Source organism: Oncorhynchus kisutch, linkage group LG6, assembly GCF_002021735.2.
Source record: "Oncorhynchus kisutch isolate 150728-3 linkage group LG6, Okis_V2, whole genome shotgun sequence".
Taxonomy (NCBI): Eukaryota; Metazoa; Chordata; class Actinopteri; order Salmoniformes; family Salmonidae; genus Oncorhynchus; species Oncorhynchus kisutch.
Window position 1 is genome coordinate 80,803,102 of NC_034179.2, and position 15,570 is coordinate 80,818,671.

The 15,570-nt window shown below is 43.6% G+C and overlaps 1 protein-coding gene across 1 annotated transcript; it reads right to left on the reverse strand.

Annotated features, from left to right (window-relative positions):
* Nucleotides 1-605: 605 nt before the first annotated feature.
* LOC109892280 (serine/threonine-protein kinase SBK1) lies at nucleotides 606-13,736 on the reverse strand. Its single transcript, XM_031827844.1, has 4 exons — nucleotides 13,490-13,736; nucleotides 8,645-8,883; nucleotides 5,366-5,568; nucleotides 606-4,939 (listed from the first exon to the last, which is right to left on the reverse strand). The coding sequence occupies exons 2-4, from the start codon at nucleotides 8,829-8,831 to the stop codon at nucleotides 4,154-4,156; spliced, it is 1,176 nt and encodes a 391-aa protein (XP_031683704.1). The 5' UTR covers nucleotides 8,832-8,883; nucleotides 13,490-13,736; the 3' UTR covers nucleotides 606-4,153.
* Nucleotides 13,737-15,570: the final 1,834 nt, after the last annotated feature.

The following is a 15,570-nucleotide window of genomic DNA, read 5'->3' on the forward strand; positions in this document are numbered from 1 at the left end:
GTGGGCGGATGTTAAGTAGCACAGTTTAGTGGGTCATGTTTTGGAGGACGCATGACTCGATCTTCGACCTCCCGAGCCCGTTGGGGAGTTGCAACAATGAGACAAGATAGAAATTGGGGAGAAAAAAATCTAATATATATATTTTTCAAATGAGCTAGCAACATTTTGTGGCCAGTAGTCTCCGAACTACACTCTACATTATTAGACTACATAAGCCTTTTGCAAGTAGTTATTGGTTAGTAGTGAGGGTTTAACGTGGTTTAACTAGAAATCCTGGGTCACATTTGGCGAAAAACCCATCTGCGATTGTATAATACAGACCAGCCCTGTTTTGGATAGAATCCCTTTACTGTACATCACAACTGAGCAGAAACAATGCATCAGTGGTTTCAGAATTGAGTGGGGCGTCATTGAGTGGGCTCTCTAAAAAAACTTTTAAATAAACACCAGAACCATGATTCATCCAGATGAATTATACTTTCAACACAACACAGAGTGGTCATTTCCACCGTGATCTAGTCTAGTAGCACATCTCCTTTCTGTCGCCACCAGCCAGCCATGCTGCAGCCTCTCAGGCACCGCACACTTCAAAGCCACACAACAGATTCAAGCTTAATTTCAGATTGCTTTATTTCATTTTGAATGAAAGGAGAGGAAAGACAGCATTCTATTGGATGGAGTGAATAAGAGATGAGTTCTGGCAGCACATGTTCTACAGACAAACTCCACAACAAAATTACACGGCACAGAAAGACAAGGAAATCCCATAACGTTACTAATAACAAAACACATAAATAACAGATTTAGGAAATATCTACTCATGGGAATATATCAGCAGCTGAGAGGCAAAAGAACTGGACTGCTGCTTTCAAAATGCATTGATGTTTATTTAAAGACAAAAAAGTGCTAAATGTATTTTTCTTCTGATCAGTCTAGTGTGTTTCTGAGGGGGTGGTGGGTGTGGCAGAGGGGGAAATAGGGCCCAGTGTGTTTCTGAGGGGGTGGTGGGTGTGGCAGAGGGGGAAATAGGGCCCAGTGTGTTTCTGAGGGGGTGGTGGGTGTGGCAGAGGGGGAAATAGGGCCCAGAGTGTTTCTGAGGGGGTGGTGGGTGTGGCAGAGGGGGAAATAGGGCCCAGTGTGTTTCTGAGGGGGTGGTGGGTGTGGCAGAGGGGGAAATAGGGCCCAGTGTGTTTCTGAGGGGGTGGTGGGTGTGGCAGAGGGGGAAATAGGGCCCAGTGTGTTTCTGAGGGGGTGGTGGGTGTGGCAGAGGGGGAAATAGGGCCCAGTGTGTTTCTGAGGGTGTGGTGGGTGTGGCAGAGGGGGAAATAGGGCCCAGTGTGTTTCTGAGGGGGTGGTGGGTGTGGCAGAGGGGGAAATAGGGCCCAGTGTGTTTCTGAGGGGGTGGTGGGTGTGGCAGAGGGGGAAATAGGGCCCAGTGTGTTTCTGAGGGGGTGGTGGGTGTGGCAGAGGGGGAAATAGGGCCCAGTGTGTTTGCTTCTGTTTACATACAATAAGTATTTTCTCCAGTGGCAGAAAAATAAATACTGCAACTTTTCACTCTAAAGATTTATTTCCTCCAGAGCAATATTGATTCATGCAAACATTTCTGAAAAACACAACACACAGAGAGAGGCGAGTCTATTCTAAAATGAACTGTTGTGCATTTCTCCCAAATGCCTCATGTATTTAAGATTTTCCATGGTGGACATTATATCCAGTATCCCATCCTGTTTTCCACCTTTTATATTGTTTCCATTTCAAAGGTAAGCCACAAAATAAAACAAATAATTCAAGTCACATCCCAAACGTACTTGAGGACATGTAGGTAGTATCCCCATAGTCCCACTACATCGTCTGTGATCTTGTGATGGAAGCCTATACAAATACAGCACGTCAAATTACAAAGGAACATTTTTTTTTGCTATTTCAGCCCTAGAGTGTGTTTTGAGAACAATATCAAATTATGCAAATTTGTGCCACAGCAAAATTTCACTATACAACATTTTTTTTGCACATATTTTTCACTTGAACAATTACTGTACGAGCTGATTTCACACGTTTTCTTCATTAACCATGCAATTAAGAAAATGCTCATCCATTCATCCTTTGACGCTTTCATCTGACATCTGCATGTACACATTTGCCAAACTAATGTATAAAATAAGAGACAAGTCAAGGAAATTCATTTTTAGGATTCTGCCCTTTTTACCTACAGTTAAAAGCTAAAAGATAAGAAATGAGTTATGGTACGACATGCCCACAGAACATTTAGGTTCAGCTGGAGGTTTTAAATCATCCCCAAAAGAGGATGTATATGGTGTGTATTGTCGTTTTTTTTTACCCATATGGTATAATACATTATAAAGTGTATACCTGAGAAAACAAAAATGAAACCACTTTATGCTTTACATAAAACATGGACATTTCATCCTCATGTCACCATGACACAACAGTCAATAAACTAAAGTAAAACCATAGTAGCGTTAAGCTTCTAATGGTTATGTATACTGCAGGCTATCACGTAAAGTCAGCATCAGTGTTCTTATCCATTACTGCATTACTGTCATGGTGTACCAGGCCTAGCAGGCATAGCACGCAGACAAGAGGAGGTGAACTAAACACTCGGACTGACATAATAATGCACTATAGCTACTGCTAAAGAGGTAATGGCCAACATCAACATAATCCATTCACATGAGATGGAAAGCAGTTCCATGGGATTATATGACATTGCTATGGGGGAAGGTCAAATGCAGTTTCCCTTTTCAAAATGGCTGCTAAATTGCACTAGCAGTAAAAGACTGGCAAACGTAAAGTATCAAAAAAGTCAAATCTCTAATGCTACTTTATAAAATAAATAGCAAAAATATATGTTCAGAAATCAAGGACTCAAATAAATAATATTAACAAAAACTACATTACATAAAGCTCTTATACCCACTGAACATAAGGGTATACAATACAAACACACCATAGTACCATTGGTTCACATTGCACTGGTAAAAGTCACAATGACAGCCAACACTCTCTAATTATCTTTTACTGATGCAATTACAGCAGATTCAAAATGGTTTAATTTCTTCCATTATTCCATGAGCCATTTATCAGAGAAGTCATTTTTGCAAAGAAATTGCTTGAACATATTGCTTTACGATAGGATCTGGTGAGCTCCAATACAACTTACTAGGACATTATGTTGCTATTCTGTAAAAGCTTGTTTTGTCCTTCACATGTTTGTTGTCTCTGTCCGATCTTGTTGTACATTTTAGTCTGAATATAGCTACAGTACAATACATCAATAAATGCCTGCAGACGCCCACACATCTGTTCAGTAATCAGTACTGGTTGTGATTGTCTTTTGTCATTCCCTCAGAGTTAATCGTCAATAGGAATGTTTGTCAGAATCTATAGTGAAACAACCACCTCCTTCAAGCACCAACCATCATTTTTCCTCATCTTCCTTTCTCCCCAACCTGGTCTCAGAGCATTTCGTATTACTCTGTACATAAATCCGTGACACTCCATTTAGCATGATATGTTAAGTTTCGTTTCATATGGTATGTATAATTTGTGGATGTCCATCACCCATTTCGTATGATATATAACGAATTACATTTCGAATTATATATTACAAATTTTCTAAACGTACATTAAGCTACAAATTTGCAAAATATGTTACGAATTCTATCTAGGTGGCTAACTTTAGCTAGCTGGCTAACATTAGCTAGGCTGGGGGTTAGGGGTAAGGGTTAGGGTTAGCTAAAAGGGTTAAGGTTAGGGGAAGGGTTAGCTAACATGGTAAGTAGCTAAAAAAGTAGTAAGTAGTTGAAAAGTTGCTAGAGTTATCCGTGATGAGATTCATATTTGCTACCTTTGGGTTACTAGACATTCGAGTCATACGCCTGACCAACCACCCAACTTTCGTTTTTGCCTTAAGTAACCACCTGTCTTATGTAACCTTAAGTAACATATCATGTAACCTAAAGTAACATATCATAATAATTTCAGTGTCGAGGATTTACATTTACGATGTTACTTCTAGTCTATGAGACCAGGCTGTTCTCCCAGCTCTTCCTTTAACCAGGAAGATTGTTCTCTGTTATTTGACCTTCGTATGTTAGTGTGTGTGTATGTGTGTGCAAATAGCCAATCTCTACACACAGATTTCAATGGGCGTGGCGACCAAGATGCGTCCGGCCCCTCCGTTGTCACGGGAGACACGTTCGTAGCTGCTGGTGGAGGAGGGGGAGACTGTGGAGGAGTAGTGTCCGCCCATGGGCTCTATCAGGCTCTGCTGCTTTAGCCTGTCCACCAGTACATCCTCTTCAGATGACGACGAGCTGAGCTCCACCTGGGGCCCACTGCCCCTTGACCCTCCCCCCGCAACGCTGCTGCTGCCCGGCTCATTGTCCAGCATCCAGTGGTGGTTGAAGTAGCTGAAAACCTCCTTAACGGAGCAGCGGCGCTCCTGCTCAATGGACAGGAGCCTGCGGAACATGCGCAGCCCCTCGTCTGTGAAGCGCCGCCACTGAGAGGGCACCGTGCCCGTCCGGCGCCGCTGCCAGCGCACAAACTCCTGGTAGAAGGCGTCCGACGGCAGGGCCTTCTCCCAGGGGAAGTTGCCGGTGAGCATGCAGAAGAGGAGGACACCGAAGGCCCACACGTCAGTGCTGTAGTCCACGCAGAAGCCCTCATGCTGCGAGGCGTCGCACAACTCAGGTGCCGTGTACGGGATGGTTCCGCTGACACGCTTCACTGGGGAGCCGGCACGCCGCGTCATTCCGAAGTCTGACAGCTTGACCTTACGGCACTCTTTGTCAAAGATGAGGATGTTCTCAGGCTTGATGTCCCGGTGGACTAGCTTCTTACAGTGCAGGTAGTCCAGGGCGATGGCCACCTGGTGGACACAACGCTTAGCCACCGTCTCTGGAAGACCCACCTAAACAGAGAGACGAGTACACACTGAGGTCAAACAATCCACCAGCAAGTAAAATATTGAATCCGTCCATGAGAATGTGTGTTTGGCCATAAGCCAAGGATTTTATGTAACTCTCCACAGTACATGTTGACTAGGGGTTATCGGGTATTACATTAGTTATAGAAAATAACCTTCTATAAATAGTCTTCAATGGATGACGAGTGGTTAGATAATGACTTGGATTATGTTGCTATCTGAGCTTTTTCTAAAAATAGATATACAGCACCGATATCTCACATTCATTTTACACATGAACATTTATCATGTAAAATCTGTACATTATCCTTCAGCTGGAAATAAAATAGCTTTCATGTTATTCCTATTTCAGACATTATGTTGAGAGCCTTCTATTGTAACAGCAGATGAACACACCTCTGTTCATCTCACCTGAGGGGGAATGATGTCGAAGAGGTCTCCTGCCAGGGCATACTCCTGAGCGAAGACGTAGTAGTCGTCTGTCTCAAAGGCAATGCCGAACATGTTGATGATAAAGGGGCAGGGAGACAGGTAGAGAGAGATGCTGTACTCCCTTAAGAAGCTCTTCAGTTTGGTTGTTTTCTTCCTCAAGAACTTCAGAGCCATCTTAGTGCCTAGAACATAATGTACAGTACTGGATGAGAAATGTTCTGTGAGTTCTATGAGACAGTTAAATGCACCAAATTTAGGCTTGTAAATCAATTAAACTGATATTAATTAGAAAACCTGTCTGGGATTAATTCAATTTAGTGAGGTTACAGGATTTCATCCAAGACCACATTTTTTTCACTGAGGGGGGGGATCTATAAATATATTTATAAATATTCCAAAGCCTCTGTCAGAATAGTTTAGTCATGACACCATCCTCTTTACCTACAGAGAGGAGGGGATGGGGCTGCATGGGCACTTCAGCTTTGATGCAGCGGATTTTGCAGTAAATTGAAAGTGATTACATACAAAAGTGTTGCAGTAAACACGTACTGAAATAGAGCCAGTAAGTGCAACACTAATACAATTAGAGCCAATGATTGGGAGGGGGGGCTGCTTTTCCTTTGCCTGTCTGTAAATCCTTGTGATTCATATACACTCAGTATAAAAAACATTAAGAACACCTTTCCATGTCAGACTGACCAGGTGAATCCAAGTGAAAGCTATGATCCCTCATTGATGTCACTTGTTAAATCCACTTCAATCCGTGTAGATGAAGGGGAGGAGACAGGTTAAAGAAGGATTTTTAAGTCTTGAGACAATTGAAGATATGGATTGTGTATGTGTGCCATTCAGAGGGTGAATGGGCAAGACACAATATTTAAGTGCCTTTGAATGGGGTATGGTAGTAGGTGCCAGGTGCACCGGTTTGTGTCAAGAACTGCAACGCTGCTGGGTTTTTCCACCCTCAACAGTTTCCCGGCTGTATCAAGAATGGTCCACCACCCAAAGGACATCCAGCCAACTTGACACAACTGTGGGAAGCATTGGAGACAACATGGGCCAGCATCTCTGTGGAACACTTTCGACACCTTGAGAGTCCATGCCCTAATGAAATTAGGCTGTTCTGAGGGTAAAGGGGGGGGTGGGGGGCAACTCAATATTAGGAAGGTGTTCCTAATGTTTGGTATATGCAGTGTATAACATAAAGACACAGGAAGCATGACATGGATTCTGTCGTCTGGGAGGAATAGCGCAGAGCAATATAGAAAGAAATGTCTCAGAACCTTCTACCGACCACAGCCTATTTACCCAAATGACAGGAAAACAGAAATTAGCAGAGGAAATATGGGAAGGGGACAAGGTCAAGACTAGGATATGGAAAATTGCCAGACAGAAATGCCTCAATGTCTGTCTCTCCCTGGTGCCACAGTGGCTCTGTGAGCTCAGGGGAAAAGAGAAGCTTCTCCAATAGCACCACCTCAGCTCTGGTCAGAGCATAAAGTAGTGAGCATGCAGACCTGACGCTTGGGTTCAATCTTGGTTTCATCAGACCAGAGAATCTTGTTTCTCATGGTCTAAGAGTCCTTTAGGTGCCTTTTGGCAATCTCCAAGCTGGCTGACATGTGCCTTTTACTGAGAAGTGGCTTCCATCTAGTGGCTTCCATTGGTGGAGTGCTGCAGAAAATGGTTGTCCTTCTGGAAGGTTCTCCCATCTCCACAGAGGAACTGGAGCTCTGTCCGAGTGACCATTGGGTTCTTGGTCACCTTCCTGACCAAGGCCCTTCTCTCCCGATTGCTCAGTTTGGCCGGGTGGCCAGCTATAGGAAGTGTCTTGGTCTTTCTAAACTTCTTCCATTTAAGAATGATGGAGGCCCCTGTGTTCTTGGGGACCTTCAATGATGCAGACATTTTTTGGTAGCCTTCCTCAGATCTGTGCCTTGACACAATCCTGTCTCAGAACCTTAAAGACAATTCCTTCAACCTCATGGCTTGGTTTTTGCTCTGACATGGACTATCAACTGTGGGACCTTACATAGACAGGTGTGCCTTTCCAAATCATTTTCAATCAATTTACTTTACCATAGGAGGACACCAATCAAGTTGTAGATTGATAGTGATAGTGATAGTGATAGTGATAGTGATAGTGATAGTGATAGTGATAGTGGTTTTGGACATGATTTTGGTCTAATAACAACCCAGTGATAGTGGTTTTGTACATGATTTAGGTCTAATGACAACCCAGTGATAGTGGTTTTTGACATGATTTAGGTCTAATGACAACCCAGTGATAGTGGTTTTTGACATGATTTAGGTCTAATGACAACCCAGTGATAGTGGTTTTGGACATGATTTAGGTCTAATGACAACTCAGTGATAGTGGTTTTGTACATGATTTAGGTCTAATGACAACCCAGTGATAGTGGTTTTGGACATGATTTAGGTCTAATGACAACCCAGTGATAGTGGTTTTGGACATGATTTAGGTCTAACGACAACCCAGTGATAGTGGTTTTGGACATTATTTAGGTCTAATGACAACCCAGTGATAGTGGTTTTGGACATGATTTAGGTCTAACGACAACCCAGTGATAGTGGTTTTGGACATTATTTAGGTCTAATGACAACCCAGTGATAGTGGTTTTGGATAGATCCAGTTGGTGTGTCCTTTCACTGCTTTATAAAAGAGCGGAGGACAACTGTGCTTTTTGGTGGCTTGTGTATGTCATTATTCCCCTAGACGTAGGAGGGTCATTTGCTCCCCCCCACACACTTTTGAGTTAGTTAAACAAGACTGTAAAGTGGACTGAGCAGATGGTTGACATTTTGCCTTGCATTTTATGTCACAAAGGTTGAAAAGATTTGCTAAAATGGGTCATTTTGTTAAGCAATCTGGATGGGGTTTGTGCTTCACTGCTATTCCGAAACTAGGGACGCCGCATTCACTCTAATTATGGTCCACAAATGAATTCTTTAAAGAGTGGAGCGATCTAAATACTTCAAAGATGTGTAAGATTACTGTGGCCGTGGAAAACATGTAAAAAAACACATTGTAGATGGAATCTGGAGTGAATCGAAATGTTCTGATTGTAAACACTGATATAAAACCCCAGAATGTTTCATTTCTTTTCACATCAGCAAGCAATGTTTCTGTTTTGTTGAGCTCTGTTGATGGTCTGTCTGGAATAGACCAACTGACATGAATATAACACATTGGTTATTCTCAATGGCGCAGGTAGCTTCCATCAGAGACAAACTCACCCCTGATTTTGTGGATGACCAGGTCCACTTTCCCATAGGTACCCTTACCCAGCTCCCTGATGACCTCATAGTACTTGCTGATGTCTAGCTTCTCCAGGTTCTGGGCAGCAATGACCTGCAGCTCCTCCAGGATGTCGATGGAGGCGCGGGACCCAGACCCGTGGGACCCATGGGGAGAGGAGCTCATTCTGCCTGGGAGAGATGCCTGGAGCACAGGGATCTGGTGACTGCTGTTGTTCCTAAAGAAGTTAACAGGAGGAGCAGGAAGCAATGCAAGGTTAGAGAGAGATAGGCACGTAGCCTATACAGTGAAAATGGTGGATACACCAATGGCTTTTGTGTCTCACCTCTCTCTACACACAGAGAGACACACACCTCACTTATCGACAACATCAAAGACAATGAGTGTTTTGTATCCGAGACAAATAAGCTCTTATGTAACCATTGCATCCTGCGTTAAACACAGATCTACTTTCCGCTGTGTGAAGCCCCTTTCAAGTGACCGAGATCACAGGCCTCTGTTTCCACCCAGAGAACAGTGCTGGGAAACACACAACCACTGAAGAGGAAAGAACAGAGACAACTAATTCCCTTTCCACTTCACTAATCAGTCACTCGCACTCTGGATTCAGATCATTTGGCTATGCTTCTTCTGTTACTCTTCTGTGCCCTCCAAAACTTTGGAGGGCACAGCTCCTGTTAGAGTTCTGTGAGATCCATAAAACCTTTAGTCTAGGTCTGAGCCTCAAATTACTCAGAGCATCAACTCAACATTCACTTGCATGGCAAAGGAGAGACACAGCGACAACAGTGGTTCATTCTTGACAGATACTTTCATTATCTTGCCTGCCGGTGAAATTTTGTCAGCTCAGCTCATTGCAGATCTGTTTCAGTCGGCCGTCTGATCCAAGATCATGTAACGACAAGCCAAGAAATACTAATTTGCAATATCCTTTCTTTCATCACCCAGGGCAGACAAATCTCTGAATGACTGAATGAACTTCACGGCCCTGATGGTACAGCAGAATTGTGCCATCTCTCATTAATGAAGATAAGAATGTGTTGAATGAGACAGGATGCGAGAGACATCCTGTGGATAGTCCATCTGTGTATGCCTCAGGGACGGTTCCACAGTGTGTGTGTGTGTGTGTGTGGGTACTTATTTTTCAGTGAGTTTATGCATTGTACATATGTGACAATTCACTGAGGGGGCTGTTTCAACAGGGGAGCCAGCTGGCTGTCCATCAGAGCAGTACTATGACTACTAGCAGCAGTCCAGTCAGCATCCCACTGACAAGGTTATTAAAACACACAACTGCCTAGGCAGTCCAGTCCCGTTTCTCTTCTACATATGAAGATGAACCAGCGCCTCAAACACACACACACGCACTTTTGCATGGTTTGTGTCATATCAAAGAGCCTGGAGATGAAAGGAGAGTCAAACAGTGGTAATTAAGCTCTGCTCCTCTGCTGCAGCCCTGACTCAGCCCCACAGCAGCCACCAGGCCCGCTCCCTCGCTGCTCCCCGTCCCCGGAATATTCATGCCCCCAGTCCCAATCCCTGCTTCCTGCCCCCAGTCCCCGGAATATTCATGCCACCGCTATTCCCAGGAGGACCTCTGGGAGCACCAAGCTCTGTTTGTCACACAGATAGAGCACTGTGACCACCGTGCCATGTCTCTCCTCAATGAGATTCAGCTCATCTGTATTCAAAGCACAGACGGAGCACAGTTTGACTGGTGTACCTTGAGTCACAGCCCTCATCCCCACCCCTCCTCCTTCTGTATCCCCATGTGACGCTGGTCTTTGCATAACACACTGGAGAAAAGGTGGTCGATGAGGATTGGTGACTGGAGGGCCCAAGGGGCAGTACTGCATGTGGGGGAGGGGCTGGGTAGTACTGCAGATGGGGGAGGGGCTGGGTAGTACTGCAGATGGGGGATGCAGTGAGAGGCCTGGACACTGAGGACCATTTTGTCGCCTTGCTGCATGCAGCTCACAGCTCATAGAGGGCAGACAGGCAGACAGGCTGTAGTTAATTTCTGGCGATGCCAGGGATATTGACTTACAGTCTGGGTTCTATGTGACTATGGGTAGGATATGTGACAACCCGCACAAAGTGCTGAGCAATGGTCATCTGCCTCCTGCTCTCCACACTCACACACGTGCACGCAGACACATTTACACTAACACAAACACACCCCACACAACAGAAAGAGCAGCACAGCAAGAGCTGCCTTGGCCAGCTGATCAATGCTGCCTGCCAAGGTCCATTCTTGAGTATTTACACCTAATAATAATGTCTAATGTCTAATCAATAGATCTGGGAGTAAAGAGGTAATCCACCTACAAAATGTTACCATCACTGTAACATGAGCCGGAGTGATTCATTTGTAGATATGCAGTGTAAATTGTGAATCTCAAGCTTTGTTAGCAAGATTTGATGTGATTAAGTATGATTTTCTAGAGGGGAAACAACAATGTAAATGACTGATTAACATGTCAAAATCTACATAAATCAAGAGACTGAGTTGTGAACTGAAATGGGATCACAGTTTTGTGATTTATTCTTCATGGCATTGCCTGTCTCCCACAGTTATGATGTGGATGATTGCCGCCCAGTCCATAATTAAATGAGGAGTCTGGCACTCTTATAAACGTGTCCCATGTCCTCTGTAACAAACGTTCACTGCCTTGTCTTGCTTAGCCATTTAGATTCAAATGGAAACTGTGACATGGTCTTTGATGTTGTAAAATGTATTCATCCATGGATGCAACACAGCATCCATCTACAGTGGATTGTGTGTGCATAGCATGTTCTCTGTGTTGTTGTTCAGTGCAGTAGGTATTCTAACAAAGGTATCACAGTTACTTAGAGAAGTCCTACTACAGCTTTACTGGACGGAAGGCCGTTGATGCAGTGAGATTGCAATTTGAGTTCTGCTGGTCTGGTAGATAGTTCAATTACCTGGGCCATTGACCATGTTGGCAGGCTGTTGGAGTATGTCCTAAACCCAAACAGAACATCCAGCCAAGGTACTGTTTTCTTTGTTTAACTGAGGAGTGGGGGCCATTCGCCTCTATTTGCCCATTTTACCATCCTCAAAAAAGCACATTGTCCTACATTTCCAAACAGCTAGGGGGTGTGAATATAGTTTTGTGTGTTTGTATAGTACCACAACTAATCTGCAGAATAGGTCAGCCTGTATGGAGGGTGCTTTAGTTGTCATGACTCATAACACCTATGAATAATAAGGGTCAACATGGTTTATTTGGTGTTGTAACAGTGAGCAATTTAGACCAAAAGATAGAACAGTGCAGAACAGTGCAAAAGTCCTTCTCCTGGGGTCTGTCCACTGGTAAAATTGGCTATATCCCAAGGACTAGGTGAACTGGGTGCCACTGTTGTTCCCTCTCACAGTCAAGGAGAAATGCCAGACAGACTGGCACCTTGATGCCCTTAGCGTATTATTGTCAAATACAAACAGGTGAGTGCCAGTAACAAAACACCCAAAATGCCCCCAAACCAGCAGCTCTCAAATCACAAAGCTCACAATTTGAATGATATAACAGTATATATGATATATCTAGAATGAAGTTTGCGTCGTAAGAGAGGGATGGGTTTCTGTCGTCTCTCACAAACCATTCAAAATCACCAGAGGGGTTTCTCCAACCTCCACCTACAGCAAAGTCAACTGTTTTCACTCACATTGCTTACATAACACTGTCACTGTCTGTCTGAGAGGAAAGCCATCCAACCTGCTGCTCTGGGTAATGCTGAGTATCTGAATATGATCCCCATTACATCTACAGTATGGTCAATGAGGGACACTTCACAAAGAATATAGGTGGCATACGCTCTGAATGCTACAGCTGTTTCTCCATCTCACACTGCTGTATGGCCAGTGTGAGATGAAGCTGACAAAGGCAAAGGTTAGAATAGATATCCTCTGAACGCTCTGGCTAAGTGACCACAGAACACACAAGTCTTTGTATCACCTGTCCCAGCACAGACAAAGCATAGACACTATTATCGTCAGACGCTATTATCTACAGCGTCTGACGAGAACAATGACATGTTGTGTCTACAAGCAGCATGGAGGATTCATATGGAACTTTACTGTAGGTGTTAAAAGAATAGAAAAATAATTTGTGTAAAAGGTAAATGTGTGTGTGTGTGTGTGTGTGTGTGTGTGTGTGTGTGTGTGTGTGTGTGTGTGTGTGTGTGTGTGTGTGTGTGTGTGTGTGTGTGTGTGTGAACAGACAAACAGATAAGGCACTGAGGAGAGGAGCATAGGAACATCCACACCAACACACAACAGTTTACAATGACAGATGTAGCACTTGAGCACATCATATCCATTTCAAATGGCCTTCTGCACAGGTATTTATTAATAGACATAAATATCACTGCAATTCATTGGAAGGCTATTTCACTATGATGCTGTCAAGCCAAATGGCTTCAGCCATTGGCTATCATACCCATTGTCCTTCTCCTACTGTTGACTATACATACTGGTCTCAGGCTACATGTTAGGAGGCCGTAGAGGTATTGAATAATAGGTTACAGTAAGACAATAATGCACAACAAATAACAATTTGAGAGATGTAAGCACACAATTTAAACCACCTAGCTAATTCTAAACCATATTTTAAAGCACATCGACTTGCTTGTAAACATGCCATTACGGGATGAAAACAGACCAGCAGGAATAATGAATGTGTGAAACATTATGCAAAATCAACAAGCAGGTCTATAAAATCCAAATAAAAGCACTGATAAATTGATTGAAATTGTTATGATCCAACCAACAATGATGATTCCTTGTTATCAATGTCTCTTACCTCTCAGATTGCGCTGCATGCAATAGCTGGTGCTGTCATTCCGTTCAGCAGAAACTTTAATTGTATAGCAGGATAAACCGTTACAGGACTGGTCTGATTTTCTGTGCAAAATCGTGTCTCTGAATAGTGCAGATTCAACGCTTTGTTGCCAATATGCACAGCAACGCACAATACTATCACCTTGCTGGTGCTTCTGTCTGCTTCGTCAGTACCTCTGTCAGACTGTCTTGCCCTATTGTTTCTGTCGGCCTACGGCTGCTAGATGCAACTACCGCCAGGCAGCGAGACTGCATTAACGCCAGCCCTCCGCAGCGGCGGTCCAATCGGAGAGCAGAGCGAAGCAGCAGCGGCGCGACATAAGGAAGGGAGGGGGTCTTGTCTCCATACAGATACCCAACATTCTCTCTCTTTGCGCAATGGGAATAAACAAGTAAAAAACGAGTGGAGCAGATATAATGTAATGTATTTGAGTAATATTTGACCCAGGACCTTTAAATAGCCTACAAATGTGTGTGGAACAAGTGTTGGCATCGGCAGGTGTCAAAATCAAATCAAATTGTATTTGTCACATGCGCTGAATACAACTGGTGTAGACTTTACCATGAAGTGCTTGCTTATGATCCCTTCCCAACAATGCAGAGTTAAAACATAATATAGAAAATAGAAACACAATCAACTAAAATAGAATCAACTAAAATACATGAGAATGGAACTACATACAGGGAGTACCAGTACCAGGTCAATGTGCAGAGAGTGGGTACATATGTACATGAAGGCAGGGTAAAAGTGACTGCATCAGGATATGGACAGGTGGACAAGTGATTGACAGGTCAGGAGTTTGGACATAGGCTTTTGAAATTATGCCAATTATGGATGCTTTAGTGCAGCAGTCAAAATGGTACTGAAAGCAGGCCTATTACATGCTAGACCACCATGTCCCATGGGACAAAGAGTAGCCAAAGCATGGCGTTTGAATTGTCATTGTCAACTTCTGAATCAGAACAAGGCATGCATTTAGATTGTCAAACTTACTCAAGGAATGAATAAGTGAGTCAAAGATATTATTTACATAATAAATGTAATTGAAATTCACAGACAGGCAGGTCAAGCAAGGTTAACCCATAGCAGGTCCATGTCAGAGGCAACCTTGCAAGACAAGTGATCATGTGTGGAGTGGGAGTAGCCTTTAGTGGTGGTCTCAGAGAAGATGTCTCAGAGAGTTTGATTCATGGTCACAGCAGAATTCTACCATGGCAAGGCAGTAAAGTATTCCCACATAAAGATTACAGTGTACTGCTGACCGTGATCTGCCCTGGCAGCTCTTTCCATCCTCAGTGGTTCTTCATGACATTGAACCAGTGTAAAGCTGTGACTATGTGGAGTGAGCCAGAGACTAGAGTGTAATGGGATTCTTCCGTCGAAGGAGAGGAGGACCAAAATGCAGCGTGGTTTAAATTCATGTTTGTTTTTAATAAGTAAACTATACATGAATAAACTACAACAAAAAAACAACAACCGTGTAAACCCGTAACAGTCCCGTGTGGCACAAACACTGACACAGGAGACAATCACCCACAAAACCCAACACCAAACAGGCTACCTAAATATGGTTCCCAATCAGAGACAATGACTAACACCTGCCTCTGATTGAGAACCATATCAGGCCAAACACAGAAACAGACAAACTAGACACACAACATAGAATGCCCACTCAGATCACACCCTGACCCAACAAAACATAGAAACATACAAAGCAATCTATGGTCAGGGTGTGACATAGAGTCTGAGAGTAGGCCACTTCATTGCTGAATAGGCTAGTTCAGAATTTCCGTTTTTGCATTGAATCACGTTCTCACAATCAGCATTTACCGTTATTAGTAAATTGCAAATTGCTGGCATGTGAGGGTGGAGAATTGGTGTGCTGTTCATTTGTAGATAGCAATGCACGCATATTTCAAACTATTGTGACAGGTAGGCAATTGTATCCACTCACATTTTTCCCCCAAATGCACTAAATCAGGCTGTGAATGTGACCAGAGTACTGGAGAGCATGTGCCCGAGGCATTCATTTGTTGTATTTC

Coding starts and splice junctions, on each gene's coding strand:
- LOC109892280 (XM_031827844.1), bottom strand. CDS start 8,831: ATGAGCTCCTCTCCCCATGGGTCCCACGGGTCTGGGTCCCGCGCCTCC. Junction 5,569..8,644: donor GGTCATCCACAAAATCAGGG/GTGAGTTTGTCT, acceptor ATTATGTTCTAG/GCACTAAGATGGCTCTGAAG. Junction 4,940..5,365: donor TCGACATCATTCCCCCTCAG/GTGAGATGAACA, acceptor CTCTCTGTTTAG/GTGGGTCTTCCAGAGACGGT.